Genomic DNA, 21,936 nt, shown 5'->3' with positions numbered 1-21,936 from the left:
AACAGAATATAGAAGCCCGTGAGACAGGTTCTGTGGGTACCGCCCCAGATGTAGAAAGAATATTCCATGGTAGGGCGGATTTGCAGAGAGTGAACAGCTGTTTGGAAGAAAACTAACGCCGAGAGCGAAAGAGAGAACCCAACTTTTAGATGCCGATGAAGCAGTATTTGTAATGTGCTTATGCCAAGAGAGATTAGAACCCAATAGAGATATATGATCTTGGCCAGAAATCAGAGTGTCATCGAAGATGAGCAGATGAATCTTTTTTTCTTTTGTGAGATATAAGACAGGACTAAGTTTTAGAAGGATTTAAATCTACTAAATTGTCTTTGCCCCACTGAAGAATTATCTGGAGATCAGCATTTAAGGAATTGGTAGTGGTATATTCATTAAGTTGAAGCTGTTTGTGCAGGACAAGGTTTTTCTCAAACTGGAAGGTGGAATGCAATGTGCTATCATTAGCAAAACTATACATAGGATTTACGGTCGATGGAAGAATGTCGCTAATATACTAGAGGAAAAGAGTGGGAGAAGAACTTAACCTTGGGGACACCAGAATTAGTGGAGAAGTTAGAGGGTAGAGTGCCATCTACCATGACCCTCAATGAGCGGTGAGAGAGAAAGCTGGATACCCGATTACAAAAAAACAGTTTGCAAACTTTAAGATGGAAGCTTATTTAGAAGAACCTTATGCCAAACACGATCAAAAGCCTTTAAAATGTCAAGAGCAACTGCTTAAGTTTCACCAAACGTTTCCATTGAATTTGTCCATAGATGGGTAACATAAGCTGTGATGTAACTGGTGATGGGTAACATCACCAGTGGATCAACACTGACTGACGGAATCATTCTGGCGATCCTTGATAAGATGGAAGGTTTCTAGATAGTTTGAGTTGGTGGTTAATTGAGTTCTCCATTCATTTAGAAAGAATAGCATTAGTAAAATAATGAGAAGTATACCTCAATATAGTGCGTAGAACACTTCCGTATGATACCCTCCAGAAATTAAAACGAAAAAATCGACACCTTACGGTACATTAGAGTAAAATATAAATAATTAATCAATTTAACACAATTCAAAACAATTAAAAATCGAATTAACGCAATTAAAAGAATCTAACGAAAATATTCAAAACGATTTTCCTTCCTGAAGCTGACAACGCTTTTCGACCGTATGTCGTGATCACAGGAATGAAAATTACCGAATCGGGTTAAACCTGATACTTAAATAGAGATTATTTGTCTTCGCGCATGCGCGTAAAGGTCCACGCATCGGAGATCAATGTTCGGCGGCCATATTTTATCTCCGATGCGTGGAATAAGAAAGTGAAAAATGGCGACAGAGAACTGTATTACGCTCAGTAGCACAGGTTTTGAGAACAAATGGCGAAATACCATCAGAACCTGCAGATTCTCTCGAAGGTTTTCGAAATCCTTCTGACATTCTTTTGACAGAAGACAAGAGGAAGCATTGAATAGAGTGTATTAGGAATGGTAGGAGGTGGTTTACCAAGATCATCAATACACTAGTTAGAAGAAAAGTAAGGTACTATCAAGTCAGTTTTGTCGTTGGCTGAGCACTTCCTCGTTCATTTCACAAATACCCCAATGATAACGTTAGTTGAAGAAGAGCAGCGCTCATTAATAACCACCCTCTGTCTTCTGCCACCCTACCATCCCTTTGTTCAGAGCAGTAACTTAACCTTAATACCACATTGCTGCAATTTATACAGCAGCCTTTTGTATGCAATAGTATCAAAAGCTTCACTTAAATCTAAGTAGATATGTAAAAATTTATTTTTGCACCCATTTACTTTGTTATTTGGCGCCTCCGTACCCAGGTGGGAAGGAGCAGCAGCAACAGTGCGTAGCACACGTTTCTTGATTAGACCGGGGTTCGAGCCCGTCACCACCAAATACGGAGGATGCGGAAAGGTCAGGGAATGACCACCACATATACCGGAGCAATATGGCCTTAATTGCTAATGCTCCTAAAAAAACAAAATAACAAAACCAAACTTTGTTATTTCTTCATAATAGCTAATTAAATTGGCCAGACAAGATATGCACCCAAAAAAAAAAAACATCCAGCCATATAACTGCATTTCTCTCAAGGTTGCCCTTTATTACTTAATTATCAATTAACTTTACTGTTTTTCCAGGTTGTGGGGCGCAATATGTCTGTAAATTGCATGTGTTCTGTGATCAGTTTGTTGGAAGGAAAACCGAGTTAAAAAAAAGAAAAGCATTCTACCCTAGCCTGAGATGGACTAACTCAGCTACCTTGTGGAAAAGCCCATAAAAATTACTCGCGTAAATTATGGGATTCGAACTCGGGTCTTTTCCACCGGGTGTGAGGAGGACGGTGAGTATACCAACCGTGCTACCCACGAAGGCTTTTCACTGGAACCGAACGCGAAAAAATTTGTGTTCGAAAGGCGACTCATTAAATGAGCATGCGCAATTTTAACTTTCGGCTGTTATACTGAGTGAGGCAGCATTTGTCAGTTTTACTGACAATTTTACTGAATAGTTAGTCAAGTTTTTAATTTCAGATTTGGATATTTGGCATATACCAAAGGATATTTGGCATATCCCATATTTTCAGCTGTGAAAATTAGAGGCATTAAAAAAGCAAAATTCGACAATTTCGTTAATGCAAATAATCTTTCTGTGTGCGATATCTTAAATTTGGTTTTGAACATTAATCTTCCTCATCCCCACCTGTGCTTTCTTCTCTGCTTGCATTATGATAACTTCGCTTTTATCTTGGCTTATCCCGGTATTCTTATGTTAATTTAGAACCCATATTTCGAAAACTGCCCCCGCTGAATATGACTGCTTGTATATACCCATTTGAAATGGTCATTTGTCACCGAAAGGCTATTAGTCAAGGTATCATGGATGCCTTCTCAGAGGTCGAAAGGAGTTAATGCTGCGTGTTTTTATTCATAAGTTTTCTAATAAATTTTCTCCCTTTCATTTTATTGATATCAATTTTCATCATTAAAAAAATTTAACGTACAGCGTTTTATAGTTACTTTCAAAGTGTTAGTTCAATATTCCCTGGTGAAAGTAATGTTTGAAAGTTGCTAACATTCATATAAAGATCTGGTTGACATATTAACATGTTCTCATGAAAATAATCGGTCCAATTTACTTTGTAGATTTTTCTAATTAAAATGGCTTTATTTTGCACAATTTCATGTTAAGTGCCATAGCGGTGTCCTAATAGAAAATAATTTGAGATAGTTGTGATACCGGAGACTCTGGCCTCCATCCACATTCTGGGACGAGTTTCAGTTTTGACATAATGCTTCAGGAATCGTACTGATACAGGTTTATTTAGTAAATGCATATCTTCGAGTGACCATGTAATAATCTTGGTAGCGTTTGTTTCAACAGTTTCACCTGTCTAACGTTAATTTGGCGAACAGTTTAGTTTAAGTACAAATTAAAAACAATAGGGACCTCTACATTTCATAGATTGCATATTAATGTGAGCGTATTACGTTTCGATGCACACTATCCCAATTCTTTTGTTAATAATTATTGTTCATCGAAGGAAGAACGTTTATCTGATCCGTTGCTAAGAAAATTTATCCCATGCATAATTGGGTACAGTGTCGATATTTCATTAATACGATTTCACTATGGTGATACCTTAAACAAGTTATTTCTAACAGGTGTCTTCAGGTCTGCCACAGTGTCGACCACTTTTTTCTTTCTACACTACCACTAACCGTCACCCAAGTAAGAGTAAGGCGTTTTTCAGCAGTTTCCTTACAGCGTAAAGTCCGATGGATGAAAATAAACAAAATGCGTTTAATATTTCTTGCAATGCACTTACTTGCCTTTGTTCGAAATAAAATTATTCAATTACGTCGAGTGATCGCAAACCTCAGATACGCATTCTGTACTACCAATAGTTATCTATTTAACTTTTAATATTGCGAAGTATGTATACTAACATATAAAAAATTAATCCAAGAAAAGTTAAGATGATTTTGTGTAAGTACTCCTGTTTCATAGACATTTCAATCTGTTCTTGTCAGAATTTGCAGGCGAATATAAATTTCCTAAAGCATTTGAAGCGCAAAAAAATTGCAGTCGATATTGAGAGAAACTTAAAATCTCCATAAACACTGTACCCATGAGAATATAGATTTTAATGTATAGCTAAGTGTATTTATTAATATTGCATAGCAAATCCTGGAAAAAATCAATATAAATCCATGCATATAAAATAAATCTTTTTCCTGTATACTGCTGTTACCTATGTGACTAATATCCTGTCAGAATTCGTAAGTAGTATCAGGCACTTGATTGATGATCTAAAGCGATTTGACTGATGTATTTTTCTATATAATTCTTCAAACTGACACCGATTCAGCAGTGGTAATGCTTTCTTAGAAGTAAATCTTTTAGTTAACCGGTAGCTTTAGAATAGACGAGGCTATTTCAGAAACATTATACAATTGTGAGTAGTATGATGCACTCATTTTTTCATTGCCTGGCATCTACTTTCTTTCTTAATGTATTTATAAGACCATTATTATGAAGAGATATTTTATACAGCGAAGCACAATGGTTTTCAATAATATAAAAAAGTTACTGTACAGGTTTTATAGAAAATTTTATATTTTATGCTACTTATAGTAATTTTATAGTGTTATCTGTTAATCTTAAAAAAAGGAGAAGGATTATTTTAGGAACGATTAGAATTATCACTTGATATTAGACGTCTTTGGACTCCGTTCACCTTTTGAGTTATGAAAATCTGATAAGTATGTAAATACCCACAGTTTACAACCTTAATTTTAAAATGAACATGATACAGATGTGAAATTGATATGACAGTTGAGAAATAATACCCACGATAGTTAATGACCCAACATTTAGTACAGAAAAATAACAAAAAACAAATTTTGCCCCTAAATAATCGAACCATTTTGTTATTACCCTACGCTAAGCATTTGCATAAGAAGCTTTACTTTGCACTAATGCTCAAGATGGATATTTAACTTTTCAAGAACTGAAAAGTTACTAATAACTTACTAAAACAGTAGCATAATGCAAATTAATAATCTACTTGTATTTCTTTTATCCAGATAAACACACTATTCATGTCTATAAATACTCTATCTGTATAAGTCTATAAATACCTTTATTGGCCTCTCTGGTTAAGGTTGAATGTGTCGCTTATTTTTATTTATTTATTCGTAAATGCTACAAGATATATTCACTTTCCATCATCTTTATGGTTTTAGATTTCTTTTATAATATTTCTCAGTTATCGTTTTTAACTTATAGTAGTAATAAGTTCAGAGTAAATAATATATTTTATCTACTATAATATTACATAATGTAATATAATTATAAAATATTTTTAAATTACAGAGAATGTCCTTAGAAATTCCAATTCTCTCTCTCTCTCTCTCTCCATAAACCTTGGACCTCAAAATACCAATATCTGTTTTTTCATATGCAGACTGTCTTCATTTATGACAGAATGGAATACAGTCTATCCATTCCATTCTGTCATAAATGAATATAAATAAGAGACCTAAGAAGTTCGATGGAAACTTAAAGCTTTAAAGAAAACATTTGTTTGTTTATTAACTGTTAGCAGCCTTATGCGACTAAATCTTGTATGTTCTTCTCTAAATGAATAATTATTTGGGAAACCGCATTGTAATCCAAAAAAAAAAAATCTATCTATGCGTAATTATTTCTCAGTATTCATCATTTCTTTCGCAATGGGTAGCCGAGGTGTTTCGGTGCATTCAACTTCCTCTTCTGTAACAAAAGTTTCACTGAAACAAACTCGCATTTTCTCCTCCAGCTTCACCTGCACGTACGTTGTTCAAGATCTCTGTTATCAATAAAGGTGATGTCTGGACTTCACTTTCAGTTCACTCCGCAAAAAAAAAAAAAAACCGTAGTTCGGTACATTAATTTCAGTTATTGCTCTGTTCCAGCAAATCAGTTGTTCGTTTTTTCTCTCTCTTCGAGATCATAAATATACTTCATGTCAAGGAAGGAAAAAAAAATACACATACGCTTTATCATAAGTATATGATTTTGAAATTCGTTTTGTATAAAAATATTATCATAGAAGGAAATGCATATATTTTTCAAGGGATATAGAAAATAAAAGTTCAGATGAAATATTGCAACGGTGAAAAGCATTAGTCGTATTCCAAGAAGCGAACAATCATTAAAATAATTAAGTAAATATTAAAAGCATCTTGTTCAAGAAGTACTCTGAGTCATTTCCTATTTTTCACATTCTACCTTGCACAAATAACTGTAGAAAGTTGTTCAACGCATATATTAAGAAGGAACGTGTTAGGTCACATCACTCGTCGGATATTTAAAGTACGTAGTGGAAAGAAAAGGGGCTACTTACTGGCCGTATACACTCGATCATGCACAACTGTCTAGTCTTCAAAAAATTAAAAAATTATGAATTAATGACTCCATGAGTTAATTAATGTTTTGAAAGCGCGCTACTTGATGTGAGGCGCCTCCGTAGCCAGGTGAGAAGGAGCAGCAGTGCGTAGCAGGCGCTTCTTGATTAGACCGGGGTTCGAGCCCGTCACCACCAAATACGGAGGATGCGGAAAGGTCAGGGAATGACCACCGCATATACTGGAGCAATATGGCCTTAGTTGCTAATGCTCCTAAAAACCAAATAACAAACAACAAGCTACTTGATGTAAAACAAGTAAAAGTTTCATCTCCTTATCAGAAAACCTCTTTCCAACGTTGTATATAAAATGTGCTTAACCGAAATATTTTAAATACAGTCTACAGTTTGCTTTTATAAGTTAACCACTAGATAATCATTGTAAGAAGTTTGAACTATTTGATGTGTGGTACAAAATCCCAACATATGATCATATGGAAACCTTCTGAATTAGAAATGCTGATTCCAATTTTTGTTTTACCAAATTTACTGATGAACTGAAGTCCAATCATTACAGGATCCTATATAAGCTTTAATTTAGAGTCCAACGTACTAGAGAGAGCTGCAAATTTGCAGTTTATTTCTATAAGAGGAGAACTTTTACTGACTTCGGAGAATTAGATTTACATTAAAAAGAAAGTTTTTTTCGCTTTTAACTAAGTAATGATTTATCTTCCGAGCTGTACTTTCATTTTACTCTTGCTATCCAAATTCTTATTTTAATGGTGCCTCCGTGGGCAGGAGCAGCAGTGCGTAGCACACTTCTTGATTAGACCGGGGTTCGAGCCCGTGCTCACAAAATACGGAGGGTGCGGAAAGGTCAGGGAATGACCACCGCATATCCCCGGAGCATTATGGCCTTAGTTGCTAATGCTCCTAAAAACCAAATAACAATCTTATTTTAATCAGCTTGGTACTCCACCAAACACCAGTCACACCAAGTATTACAGCAAGTCGTAAAACTGTATTTACTACAAAGTTGTCATCTAATATATTAGTGAAATATTTCAGCTAAATCACTTAAAATGATCTTCTACTATAACATAGCTGCTAATTTTGATATGATCACTTAGATTGGCTGCCAGATATTTTTTATATAAAAATGATATTCTCTCCAGGGAAGTACGGAATTCTAGACACCGGTGACCTCTACATTCATGATGTATTGGAACGAGATAGTGCGTACACTTTCCGATGTCATACGGAAAACAAGCTTTCTAAGGAAAAGAGAACCAGTTCTAATTTTTCCAAATTGTTTGTTACAGGTGAGTAACTCTTCTGATTTCAAAATAGTCAAGCATACAGAATTTAAAAGCAAGAAAAGAATATGTAAATCTCAGAGCAAAAGTTCAGTTTTTGTTGTTTTAATTAAACTGAAAAGTAACTTCCCATTATCTCTGTGTGTCTCTAATATGTTATTTTCTTAGAACAACTTTAACATTTTTTTGTTTAATACATTGAATTCTGGGAGGTTGATAAATAATTGTTCCTTTTCCCTTCCTTCACCTGATTATACTCTTATCAGTGTATAACAAATTGGCATATTCGCTACTGTCACAACATAATGTGAACGAGAAATCTTAATTAACAGAAACAGCAAAGCTTTAAACAAGAAGAATCATAATAATAAAAAAAAAGTTAATGGAAACTACAATGACATTAGCCAAGGTGACACAACTTATTCAAGGAAGCGTTGCCTATGTGGAAATTCCTAAAACCCTTGCATTTCTACGAAAACAGCAAAACGACCAGAGGTATCCCAATGCAGTTGATAAAGACAGAATCAACAAAGACAAGCCCTTAAATAAGTTAGCCTGATAACCAAGAAACAAAGTAACCGAAAAGACGAAATCTAATTTCCATGGAAACCGGAGCCAACCTATAGCTATGCATCGTATATTATCGGAAATATGCGATATAAAAATCTATTAACTAAAATTAAAATACACTACAGAATTAATGTCAGGTAATAAAGGTATATTTAAAAACTAAACACAAGGAAAATTCAAAAGACAGAAAAAGGAAATTAACTTAAACTAAATTTCCTGCATACTACTACTAATAATAAAATATATTCTTTTATAAATAAATATTAATAAAAAATAAATAAAAATTTTATTATTTTATAAATAAAACGTATGTATAGCTTAGCTTAATTTTCAGCACTCACCGCTTAGCTGGTGGAGAATTTTACCACATACGTAGTGGTTATAGAATTCTAATAACTTACAGGGATTATGGGTTTAAAACTAAGTTATGGGCTATAAAAAATTTTTTAAGAAAGGAAAGTGCACCTTCCATTCTATGGTTGCCTAATTAAATTAAATTAAATTAAATTAAATGAAGAAAAATGGAAGCTAATAGTCGCGCACGAGCGACTTTCGAAATTCCTCGTCTTCAGTTAGCTATAGTGGGGGGGAAGAGGGATCGAAATTCGTCTTCAGTTAGCTATAGTGGGGGGGGAATAAAATATATGCGACTTTCATTCCCATTTGTTGAGCAGTTCTCAATCGTTAATAATTATGCTTCTTTTCTTGGGACGTTTTCAGCTTAGGAATTTAATTCCCGGATATACCAGAGTAAATCGTTTACCTTCATAGTGGAGTGGTTAAGGAAGAATTGGTTTTCTTCCCATAATTTTTCTTGTTTCTTCATTCGTTTAACATCAAATTAAGTTTGGCTTTTGCAAGCTTACCTTTAAAGTAGCATTTCTCTCTCTTCCTGCATACTATGAATTAATACCTCATTTTCCTTAGACGACGGCGCATGTCTGCCGAACACAGCCGTTACATCTTTCTGGGTTGAAATTTCTATAATATTCTATGAATTATTTAGGAGGCAAGGAACTGTAGGTTCTTATCGCACAAAACAGGTAAACCGACTATAGAATATACCCAATTTTCATGTATAATACGTTTCCTCATGATGAATGGATATATTTAATGTTTCCTACGTAATATATTCACTTTTCTCTATATTCTGAAAAGATATATTTAAAATTATAATATACGTAGCTTTCATTCAGTAAACTTTAATATTACCAAGTGTTAAGTTTCTAGGCACTTATTCTAAATAGTTCAGAACAACAACAGGGGCTCGGCACACCCTGCGTCCTGAGCTGAATATCATCTTTCTTGGTGACTCTTCTCTCTCTCTGGGTAATTCATATTTTTTTTTTTTTTTTTTTTTTTTTTTTTTTTGGCAGGTGCAGCATAAGCCTCGGGCTTCCTTGCGCCGTATGGCTAATGATAATAAATCATAAAAGTAATGTTATTACAATACGGACTGTACATTTGCCTGATTCACAGTTGTAGGATATACAAGTTCGTCAACATTTCTTGTTTGGATTACCATAAATGAAATATAGAATACTTCAACGCTTCATTACGAGAGCACGTATACACATGCAGTTTTTTTTTTTTTTTTTTTTTTTCCATTTCTATTAAAAAGTGGCCCCTATCCAGAAACTGGATCCGCTACACACACCTTAGCTATTCCAGTAGATACAGATAACAGAGTGTACTAAAATGAAATGCTGAAAAGACTCTTCAGCTGAATTTTAATCCAGCTGAACATCTTTAAGAGAGGTACTCTATCTAACGAATACAGTACCTCTCTTATAGATGCTAATTTTATTACTGCTTGCCTCCGAAAATTATCGAGGAAACATTCGATAAATTAATTATGTTAATATGTATTCTTAGGTGTCACAATATTCCTAACGTCCTCCGAGGATTTCACCACTCTTAACTTTCTTTTCCTCATATGCTCCGACTAGATTCAGTTCCACCTCCAGGCAGATCATACCAAAATGGAAGGAGGGAAATGCTTATTTTATAAAGATATTTCTATCATATCAACAATAAGAATAGTGTTTGTTTAGTAAAACATTTTAAAGAATGTTTTTGACAAAAGCTAAACTTAAAAGTGTAAAAGGCACGATGTAAGAATATATAGGATGATTTATAAGAATGTTGCCACTGTAATAAAGTGTGTTTAGGGTGGAAAGGCACCAGGGGTTTCCCCCATCTCCGCGTAGTTTACATTGTGGTGTGATACAGTTCACTGTAAAGGCCAGAGATTTAAAAGTATATAGATCTTGAGGTGTGTGATGTCGTGTACCAGTGTTTTTCTGGCCATTTAGCCGGCAGACCCCTGCTGAGGCCCGACGTTGCCCACACTTCGCCCCGTGGAGGCAGACCAGGTACCCAGTTGTTGTAGTTTACTCTGGCAGGTCCTGCCACCTAGTTTCCTGAGATTTCAGTGGCTAGTTTCCTAAAAAAAAAAAAAAAAAATATGAACTGTAATTCTTTTTATACGCAATTGCACATATAATTCGAATAAGAAAAAGTGTCGCCACTCAATGTGTGAACTATTAGCATCAATACACCTTTCAAATCGCTAGATTGTGGCATTTAATACAGCTGCGCACATTTCATCCGGAATATTGTCGATAACATGGAAAGTCTATCCTTTAAATCATTGAGATTACGAGTTTTTGCTCATATACCTATCCTTGATCATACCCCACAAACAAAAATCACATGGAGCAAGGCCAGACGACCTTGGGAGCCAGATGCAGCACTATCAATAATCCATCGACGTCCAAAAGTGGTGTCCAGGCGGTGTCGGCAAAATGTGAAGGAGTGGTGTCCTGATTCAAATATTCCTGCGCAAACATGCAGAGGTCGTTCATTAGCGGCATTTTCTTGCAACATGTTGAGGTAATTATCAGCATTCACTGTGTCTGCCTAGAAGTACGATCCAATCACTTACTTGCAAATAACACTGGACTAAACGTTCACCTTGGGTGATGCCCTCAATTCATCTACATAATGAGGGTTTTCTAGTCCCTAAATGACACTTTTGTCGGTACACTTTCTAACAGACAAGTAAATTTTGCTCATCTAAGAAGGCAATGTTACGTCAGTGTTTTGTATTTAAAAGAAAAATTCTTACCACTTCACACGATTCATTTTATCGTCTTTTATAGAGTGAATGAAGAATTTGTATGTGATATTACGGCACAAGCGTAATTCCTCAGCTACAATTGCCCTTGCTGTCGTATACGACAAATCTGTTTCAGGCCTTAGTGGATTTTGTAAATGTTTCGAACAGTGGCCGTCTTTGACAACCGCTGCGTGGGGTATCAACTACAGCTCCAGTGGACACAAACGTTTTGCTGATTCTACGAATAGTATGTGGGAAGCCTTCTCAAAGTTAGTCGCAAATATCCTCTGCACCCTTGTAGGAGATAAGTAAATTCAACCTAAATTCAAAGGTCATCTGGATAGTACCTTCGGGTCAGGGAAGGGCATAGGATGATAGGTTTAATTTCCTTTTCTTTTATTAATTATTATTATTTATTTATTATTATTTTTTTATCATTGTTTTATTCGTTTTTTTTTTTTTTTTTTTTGGCTGGTGCAGCATGAGCCATAGGCTTTCTTGCACCATGCGGCCATTACTAATACTAGAAAATAACTAGTGTGCCACCGGTGCAAGTATTCACTGCATGCTGTTTAACTTGTGCTGCATTTCTGAAATGGTAATTTGCAGTAAGCATAGGAGAACGTGCAACTTGCCAGTAAGGCCGTTTATATCCATCCGAGACACTCGGAATGAAGGCACATTTTTTATAATTAATACTTGTTGCATTGTTTGTAAACAGCTCTCTACTGTGTTAGCGTGTATTTTTAATTAATTTCTAATAAAAATAATTATAATAAATATAGATATTAGAATTTTATGTTATTAAGTTCTGTTTAAACTCTGGCATGCCCGCAGAGGAGTTTACACTTATCCATTTTGACAAGAATATGATAATAATAATAAAATTATTTATTCATAGAAATGTAGGACACGATTCCCGCTACAGGCAACCAGAGGAATCTTACAATTAACTGGACACATTACATTCAGTATATACAAAACTACGTGGGTACACAGCGAATACGTAGTGCAATATACACAGCTAATATTGCAATAAACGTATTTTATAGTTATTATAATAGATTGATTATACAGAGCTTATATTCCATTACAGTACATGGATTTTATAGTTATTATATACAAGCTGAAACACATTGAGGCAGTCTGGAGACTTTCAATGGGAGTTATTCCGCTGACAATTGCAGAAATGCTGACTGCACTTCATTATGGATTTGCGCTTTTCTTCTCTGTAGACAGAATCTCTGGACCACACATCCAAATCAATGTTTGCGGAGTTCAGCGCGCCGATGATGCTGTTCGGAAAGTGCCGCTTGAAGGTCGAGAGCTTCTGCAGGTTAGAACAGAGCACTGGACGGTTTCTGAGGATCTACCAGGGATTTTCCATCCTACGATTTCCCAGATATTAACGAAGTCAAGAGCAGCCGAGCACAGATTAAGGGCCATTGTGAGCTTCCTCGCATATGCCAGGTGCTGGGCCGGGGTCTATTTCAGATTTACGCGGGGCTGTGATTTTGATAGGTGAGCCCACTTGTTGGCCCACTTCAGAACCCAGAATTCCAGACACCAGAGTATCTTCAGGCTTGATATAGGAGCAGCCGACCAAACTTGAATACCATAACTGATGATAGAACTAAACAGTAGAGGGGAAATTTTCTGACTGTTTCCTTGTTGTGCGCTCTACAGAAATCAAGTTTCATACCCCAGAAAGCCCGTAATGCTCTTGAACGCAGTTGCTAGATTTGTTCCTTATACGTTAGATTTTCGTCCATTACCACTCCTAAGAGTTTTACGGAATGAGTGGCGACGAGAACATGCCCCGCAATGGAGGGCTGCAGAGAGGCTGCTGGATTGAGGTCTGCTTGTACTCTAGGTGAGAAGATGATATATTTGGATTTTTCAGGGTTTATTTTAAGCCCAAAATAGGTAGCGTACTCACAGAAAGAGGAGAGATATTTGTTCAGGATGATAGAATTCGATAATTTCTCTGCCTGGTCTGGTGAGGTGTTAGATGGGCTTGAGAGGTAGCATACAATGTCGTCGGTGTAGGCAATAAACTCAGATATTTCATTCATTAGCGGAATAAATATCGCTAAAAAAGCAGTGCCGACAACGATTCACCTTGCGGTTTACCGACTTCCACCTGTTTTGTGATGCAGTTATTCCCTTGCTGGAAGGAAAGGCACCTCTTGGTCAGCAAATTTCTGAGGAACTTCGAGACATTACCCGTGTAACCGTAGTACCTCTCCAGGAGGCACATAAGTGGCTTAACTTGCACTGAGCCAAAGGCCGCTTTCAGATCAAGAAAAACAGAATGCATAACATAGCCTTGCTCCCAGGCTTGAAGGGTTTTCAAATTCAGAGCCTGTATGCATGTTATCGGCGATCTTTGTGAGAGCGCGTAATGTGTATGCTGAGGTCTCTTTAGGCGCCTCCGTAGCCAGGTGGAGAGGAGCAGTAGTGCGTAGAACACGCTTCTTGATTAGACCGGGGTTCGAGCCCGTGACCACCAAATACAGAGGATACGAAAAGGTCAAGGAATGATCACCGCATATCCCCGGAGCAATATGGCCTTAGTTGCTAATGCTCCTAAAAAACCAAACAACAACAACAACTGAGGTCTCGGAAAGGATCTGATTGGCAACCACTTTAAACAAGCACTTCTCCAGGCATTTGAGAAAAGGAGGAGATTGAAATAGGCCTATAATCAGCAGCAGAGGTCGGATTTTGCACCTTTGGAATTGGGATGACTCCCTGTTGTAAAATTCTGTTAAACAACTTTGTCAGCTCATCGCTGATGAAGTAGGAGGCAGCTTTAAGGCAAAAGGTGGGAATAGAGTCACTTCCCATTGATTTCTTATTGGACAGGACATTGATGGCTTTGATTAGCTCCTCTTCGCCAATTGTCACGTTAGTGAGATTAGTTATGTCGTAGTGTGCACTGTTCCAGGGGGAATCCGCACCTGCACTGTCTGTTTTGACGAACCGGGTTACATGATCGCACCATTCGGCCAGGTCTAACGATTCTGCTGACCGGATGTGATTGGCCGACGAGGATCGCTGGCCACACGCTGTCCTCTTCTCCATGAACGAGTTTATAGCCTGCTTCTTGGTTTTCTGGAAACTGTATCTGGTTATTGACTACGCTGAGTATGAACTTTCTGTGGGTGATCTCTTGAATTCGGCATGTAGCCGTTGTTTTCTTTAAACTGGTGCATAAGGATGCTGGATCACCACGGCTTCGAGTGTGGGCAGATGACGGAAACTCTTGACTTGGCCACTCTAGCAATGAAAGACAACCATTTCTGAAGCCAAAACGCAGCTTCCTCTATATCGATTACACTGAGAGTTCGCCAGAGGTAGCGCCTATAGAGATCCATTGCTGTTTCAATTTTTAGGTATTTTGGATCATATACAGCTTTCCTGTTTTTTTTCAATCGAGTTCGATTGGTTTGGTTGGTTATAGCATTCTTTCAACAGGATGAGAGAAGCTTCAATTGGCCTGTGGTCGGAGGGAAATGCCGAATTAGAACTGATTACAGCTTCAACGCTACCATGGCTGGAAAAGATTCTCTGTAATGTGGCTTCTCCATGAGAGGCGGGGGGGGGGGGAACACAGATGCAATGGATGTTGAGACTCGACAGATCCGAAATTAACTGATTGAGGAGCTTTGATGCAGCTGTCAGGGGCAGGGTGAAGTCTCCGAGAATTATTACTTTCTGGTTGCACTTGATAGAGGTCAGTAGCCAAGAAGAAAAATTAGTAATGCATTGGTCTGCAACCGGTGGAGGTAAGTAAACTGCACATACTAGCAACTGTAGTCCATCGCCTAGATAGTAGCCTAATGCAGCCTCAAAATCGTTACCAGAGTATGCACAAGCTTTGATCAGAGGGAACTGTTGCCTTTGGCAGATTAAGACTCCCCCCCTCCTTTCCTATCTTTCTTGTTCTCCAGAATAGATTGATAACCGATGTTGGTGGCGATATGTCCATTTCATCCCGAAGCCAGGTTTCAATAAGGATAAAGTCATAATCCGCACTTAGAACAAGCTCAGGGCACTGAGCTTGTTCTTCAGGCTCCTGATGTTCTGCATGAAGAATTTCACATGTTTATCGTTGACTGGCTTGATCTAGCTTAAGTTTCTAGGGTTCCTTTCCCTGAGGATGGTGGCTGATTGGAGGTGGATTCCTCTTGAGCAGGGTGAAGCACTAGGACCCATCCTACTTGTAATGTGCACTTGTATCTGGTTATCACACTTGACGAGATGATTGCAGGATTTAGTCAGCACAGTGGCTGTTCTTCTTTCATCAGATTGAAAGGTACAGTCTGGTTTGCTACCTAGCTATGCAGAGAGATGCACCCTGTCCACCTCTGGTCTCGAGATAGCATGTACCCCTGCCTGCACATTATGGTCGCAGAAAGATCGCATCACCAGGAGACCTGCAGGCCAGATATCTGTGTTTAGATGCCTTTCTATATTGGGATCGTTGATCTTGATCCGGAAAGAGGCATAGCTTGGCTGCCTGGTGGGAACCCTGATGGTGGGGGTACCGGGTATGTCTAGCTGCTTCAGAAGGGTTTCAATTTGTTCCACCATTGTTTCCGGGGATAGACGACTTATAAATATGCTGGATGGTTTAGACCTCCTTTCCTCTACGTTGCACGATTTTAATACCTAGTGGGTTAGCATTAGAACCAATAACTGCATCACGATTCTGATCTGCTCGGCTGACAAAGGTTTCTTTACTAAGACTGGCCTTGACTTGCTTTGGAGGCACATTACTTCTGCTTACTGCTGATTTCTTCCCCCCATGTTTTCGCAATTTCCGGAGCAGGGAATGAAGGCGAAAGGATTTGTGTGGGGTGGCAATGAAGGTCCTTAATTTATATATATATATGTGTTTGTAAATATGTCATTACTCTTCTTTGAAGTTTATTTTGAATATGTATGATAATAATGCTTTATTAAATATTTCTTATTTGTTCTGTTCCCTTATAACTATAGACCTCTATTCCTTACACCCCCACGTACACATCTGACTTTACTTCCTAGGAGAATTCCAGATTCGTGGGAACTTCTCAATTGTGTATAATCGGAAAGGCTGAGTGTTCAGGAATTACAAACAACACACACATTAATATATAACATGACAAAGTTTATTTACACTTATATTTATACAACATAATATACAATTGAATAAAAAAACATATAATATGCATACAAGGTTAAGTCAAGGATACCTTGCATATATTATTCTTATATTAACAATCAATATGCTATTTTCATCATTATACTCTGTGTTCTCGCCATTCTGTTACAATACACTGAAGACCAATCTTAACTTTCCTAAAGTCTCTATTTGTTATTAGTCTTTCAGTTGGACCAACAATTTTTCTTTAATACAAACACTATATTCCATTATCTATCCTTAGAACATTCAAGATTCTCACTATAAACTTTATTATCCTTCTAACATATTATAATCATTTGAACAACAATTTAATCTATTACTTATCTTTCGTTTCTCTTGCATTTTACAATAACCTTCTTGAATTAATTAAACTCTGTTACTATATATATATAATTTACTTAAGAGATAATTTATCTATCAAGTTCCTTCTAGTGCTATCTCTGTTTTTCATTAATTAATCACTATACTGTTTCACTAACAGTCCTTGTTAACTTACAGTACTTAATAATATATCGCCTACTTCTATCTTTTTTCTTTTCGTTTCCGGGGAGGTTCCAAGCTTTCCTGGCTCTCAGGGTACCTTCTGGGGATCTCTTTCATCAGCTATACCTGAATTTGCTACAGATGATTTTTAGGAACTCTTTGCTGCACTGGGACTGGCGTTCTTTCTCCACCTTATTCGGGCTACCATCCATTCGCTGCTTCCTTCCTTCTCATAGAGCTATTAATTTCGCATTTTCGCTCCTTTCTCTCGAGCTACTGATTCTGCGGATTTCGTTCCCTTTCTCTCCACTTTATTAAAACTTATCACAAGGAAAAACTCATAGAGCATCTCACACTAACTCCTTCTCCACTCCACTTTATTAAAACTTATCACAAGGAAAAACTCATAGGGTGCTACCCTCGTTTTTCCGCTCCACGTATTAAGAACTCTTTCAAGAAGAAAACTTCCCACGGCGCTACACTACTCTTTTCCCACCACGACCAAACACTCCACTGTTAACTGACACATATTTCCTACCACAACAGAACCCTCAACTGTCCATGTTACTAACTCATTTTACTTATCTCGACGAAAATCTCGACTGCTGTGTCCGCTGACTCTTTCATTTTCCCTAGCACCAACAAAAACTCAACTTAGAATCCCACTAACTCATTTTCCTCAACACCCACATAACTCAACTCGGGGATCTGTGTCTGCCACTCACATTTTCTAACACGACAAAAACTCAACTGTCCGTCCTAACTCACTTTCCCAAACACCGACGAGAATCTAAACTTTGTCTCCCCCTAACTCATTTCCATAAACACCCACATAACTCAACTCGGGGATCTGTCTGCTCTCCACCTTATTAAAAACACCTTCTCAAAAAAGACACCTCACAGACTCACTTTTTGTTCATCTCAATTTCTGTACCACCTACATATGTCAAAATCGCCCTATTTTTCAGTTTAACCAATTTTACTCATTTTATCAACTTTCTCTCTCTTCTTATTTGCCCATTTTATTTTCTCAAGCTGATTCCTTGTTGTTCGATCTAACTTCTTATTTTAATAATTTGTAAACTTTCTCAGGCTGTCTGTACCTTTGAAGTCAGCTGCTTATAGTTATACTGTAGCAGACTAATTTCCCACGATCTAAAAACTTGCCATCACCGACAGCACATGGTCCACCGCGCCATTGTTTTCCAGAGTTGACACCTTCTACTAATAGCAGTAGCTACTGGTTTCTATTGTTTTGGTTTGCCTGTGTGAGCTGAGAGTCGGAGGGTACCTAGCTTGCTAATAGCTTTTCACTTACCGCTCCCCTTGTATAGACGTTGTCTAATTTAATCCCTTGGGTGATCTTAGTAATATTCTTGACGTATGGTTTTGCTCCCCCATATTGCCATATTATAAGTTTTACTTTAAACTAATCTCCCTCCTCCACAAAATATTATATTTGTAAGATTTTACATTTTACAGATAACTGCTCTGTTGGGGGAACGCACGATGCGAGGAGTCAGAAATAATTTGTTTCTAGTGTACAACATTTTGCATAGGTAAGGAGTCTATATCCTGGATGGGCTTACTGATGGATCCAGCAGCAAGGACACATAATGGTGCATAGAATGTTGTAGGTCTTCCAACCTATGTATTGACTCTCTTAGGGTTGTATTATCTGTGCAGAGTTTTCTCAGAATATTTTCAAATAAGGTAAACCTCTCGCCCATTTTACTACAATTCTGACACATGCACTTCTCATGCTTCTCTAGGACCTGATCAGTTTGCGCCTGAGCGTCTCGGCGTATTAGAACTGTGGCGTAGTCGGACACGCTTGCATTAGTAGAGGCATATGATGCAAGAAAGCAAACTTATGCAGCATCAGCCAAAAAAAAAAAAAAAACTTCCACTTCTCCCCTCCGTTCGTCGAAATACCTGTCCAGCTGAGCCTTAAATTTATTTAGGCTATCAACTTCCACAACAAGGGATGGAAATCTGTTCCACCAACCAACTACCCGCTGGCTAAAGGCAAATTTCCGCACATCTATCCTACAGCTGTCTTTCCTCAATTTGAATTTATGCCCTCTCAGGTGATTATTCTGAGCAAGAGGTAGAATCCCATCAGCATTGAGCATGCTCAAACCATTCAAGGCTTTATACACCTCTAGCAGATCACCTCGCCGGTGCCTAGTCTCCAGACACTGTAATTTGCAAAACTTAAGCCTTTGTTCTATTCACTAATCTTGTTGCCCTTCTCTGTACTCGTTCCAGCAGCTCTACATCCGTCTTGAATTGAGGCCTCCAGACCTGTACACAGTACTCAAGCTGTGGCCTAACCATTGCCTTATACAAGGGAATAATCACCTCCTTATCCCTGCTAGAAAAATTCCTGTATATCATTGACAAGACACCATGAGCTACTCTTGCAGCCCGTCTGCACTGCTCAGAGAACTTCATATCTGCCTGCACAATTACCCTCAGGTCCTTTTCATTCTCTATCACTGTCAGTGTAGTACGACAGAGTTGATACGTTGCTCTGGGTTGCTGTTTCTCTTATGTAGTACTTTACATTTGTCAATATTAAACTTCATTTGTCACCTCTCAGCCCATCTGCTTAACCTTTCCAGATCCTGTTGCAGCTCCTTGCTGTTTTCCTTTGCATCCTTTGCCAAAGATTTCTCATAATCTGCCTTTGCCTGCCTAACCTCCTTTGTGACTTGATTACAGACTGGTTTATACCTGCCATAGGCTTCTGTACCACCTGATACTTTTTATGTCCTTAACAACCCTGCCAATCTTTGTATCGTCTGCAAACATGGACATTAAGCTTGATATACCATTAGCAATGTTATTTATAAATACAGAAAACAATAATGGACCCAACACTGAAAACCTGAGGGAATCCACTAATAACATTCGTCCACGATCAGCAGTGTCCATTGATTACCACTCTGTCTTCTCCCCCTCAACCACCCCTTTATCCAGAGCAGCAATTTGCCTCCAATGTCACACTGCTCCAATTTGTGTAGCAGTCTGCCATGTTCAACAGTATCAAAAGCCTTTCTAAAGTCCAAGTATATAATATCAAAGTTATTCCCTGTATCCAGTTCTTTTGTGACTGCATCATAGTATCCAATCAAATTGGTCAGGCAACACTTTCTCTTAACAAAACCATGCTGTGTCCGAGCTATAACTGAAGTCTTGTCTAGATGATCCTGCAGTGCTTCTTTAACCAGAGCCTCCATTAATTTTCCTGGAATAGGGTCACCTAATTGCATTAGGGGACCTGCAGTCAACTTCGCTGGAGTAGCCCGCTGGCGATGGATGTGGGGAGGGGGAGACGCCTTGCCTTTGATTCAGTGGCGTTCACTTTGTGCCCACGGCATGCAGGACATTGCCATCGTGATCGCCTCTTGGCTGAGGCGCGAGCTAAGTTTTTTTAAAAGACAACAGGTCTCACAAAAACAAGCCTACACTAAGTTTTTTTAAAAGACAACAGGTCTCACAAAAACAAGCCTACTGGAGCCACTGCACTTGATCCAGCAACTTGCGAATTGTGAGCATTTTCTGCACGTTTCAGATTTCTTCTGCACCATGTCGAAGGGTATAGTAAGGCCTAACTTCGTGGAAAGAATAAAAGTTTAGAATACAGTACTTACTTTATGACGTATGCTGAGAGACACTTCACCCTACGAAGAGATTATAACCCCTTCCTGACCTTCGCAGTGGTCGCAGACGGTAAAGACGGTAATGAGTAAGCAAATTCTTCCAAGCTATAGGAATGGCGAGCTTCCGCAGCAGTAAGTGCCTGATTCGATTTAACCAACAAGATTGTTAGAATGTACAGAACTTGAAGATTTTGACCTCGGAAGACATAAAAACACTTGCCCTTTGCCCTGGTACGTGTGTAAAACTAATTATTAACTTATATTTAAAAACACAACCGATTATTAGGAGCACTTGAACCAACTATGCCGAGTTCGCGGACTATGCGAACTCGGCAACGACTATGCCGAGTTCGCGCACGCGCATCATGATCGTTAATTGTATTTAGTAATCACATGGGCTTAAACCACAGTCAACTCAAACGCTTTTACTACTGCACTAGCGCATCTGTAGCGAGGTGGGAAGGAGCAGCAATGCATAGCACACGCTTCTTGATTAGACCGGGGTTCGAGCCCGTCACCACCAAATACGGAGGATGCGGAAAGGTCAGGGAATGACCACCGCATATCCCCTGAGCAATATGGCCTTAGTTGCTAATGCTCCTAAAAACTAAATAACAAACAACAATAAACACTACTCCACTCTAGCCTAGAGCTGGCCATTCGGCTACATCAGGCCTTTTATGGCTGTATACAAGTGTACATAACTTCTCGATTTGAATCTGGAGGGCACTGGGGAGGTGCAAAACCGAGGGTCCGGATATGCATAATATTTTTAACATAATTTCTTATTGTGATCTCTGAAAACATTAAAATGAATATATATTTTCTAGTTAAACGGCCTCCTCAAAACATATACCATTTGGACGATCTCTAGATTCGACAGCTCCGTTTAACCGCCAAATAAAATCTCTCCTTGTGGCCACCATACAGTTCAAGGGCATGGAAAGATGCTTCTGATGCGGCCGTTTGGAGCAGAGATAATTGAACGCCCTAACATAGGGCGTTCTACTTGCTAGGCAATAGAATAAGCTTCTCTCCTCCCTTCCCATCTTCTTTCTGTAATAGCATGTCTAGTAAGAGGTTATTGTGAAGTTAGACAGTTGAACTGGGAAAATTAAAGTAGCCGCCATAAGAGATATACTAAGAAAACGTAAGGGCCCGTTTTCTGC

The 21,936-nt window shown here is 38.2% G+C and overlaps 1 protein-coding gene across 1 annotated transcript in view; it reads left to right on the top strand.

The window, feature by feature from the left end:
• LOC150084465 (cell adhesion molecule Dscam1-like) overlaps positions 1-21,936 on the top strand; it is a 421,339-nt gene that overhangs the window by 122,761 nt on the left and 276,642 nt on the right. The window contains exon 4 of the mRNA XM_090376247.1: positions 7,591-7,737. Within this exon, the coding sequence (XP_090232373.1) occupies positions 7,591-7,737 (147 nt within the window). The remainder of the gene's footprint in view (positions 1-7,590; positions 7,738-21,936) is intronic.

Source organism: Mastigoproctus giganteus, chromosome 6, assembly GCF_048544385.1.
Source record: "Mastigoproctus giganteus isolate SK-2022 chromosome 6, ASM4854438v1, whole genome shotgun sequence".
Classification (NCBI taxonomy): Eukaryota; Metazoa; Arthropoda; class Arachnida; order Uropygi; family Thelyphonidae; genus Mastigoproctus; species Mastigoproctus giganteus.
The sequence above is the reverse complement of the archived record's forward strand: the minus strand, read 5'-3'. Positions and strand labels throughout refer to the sequence as shown.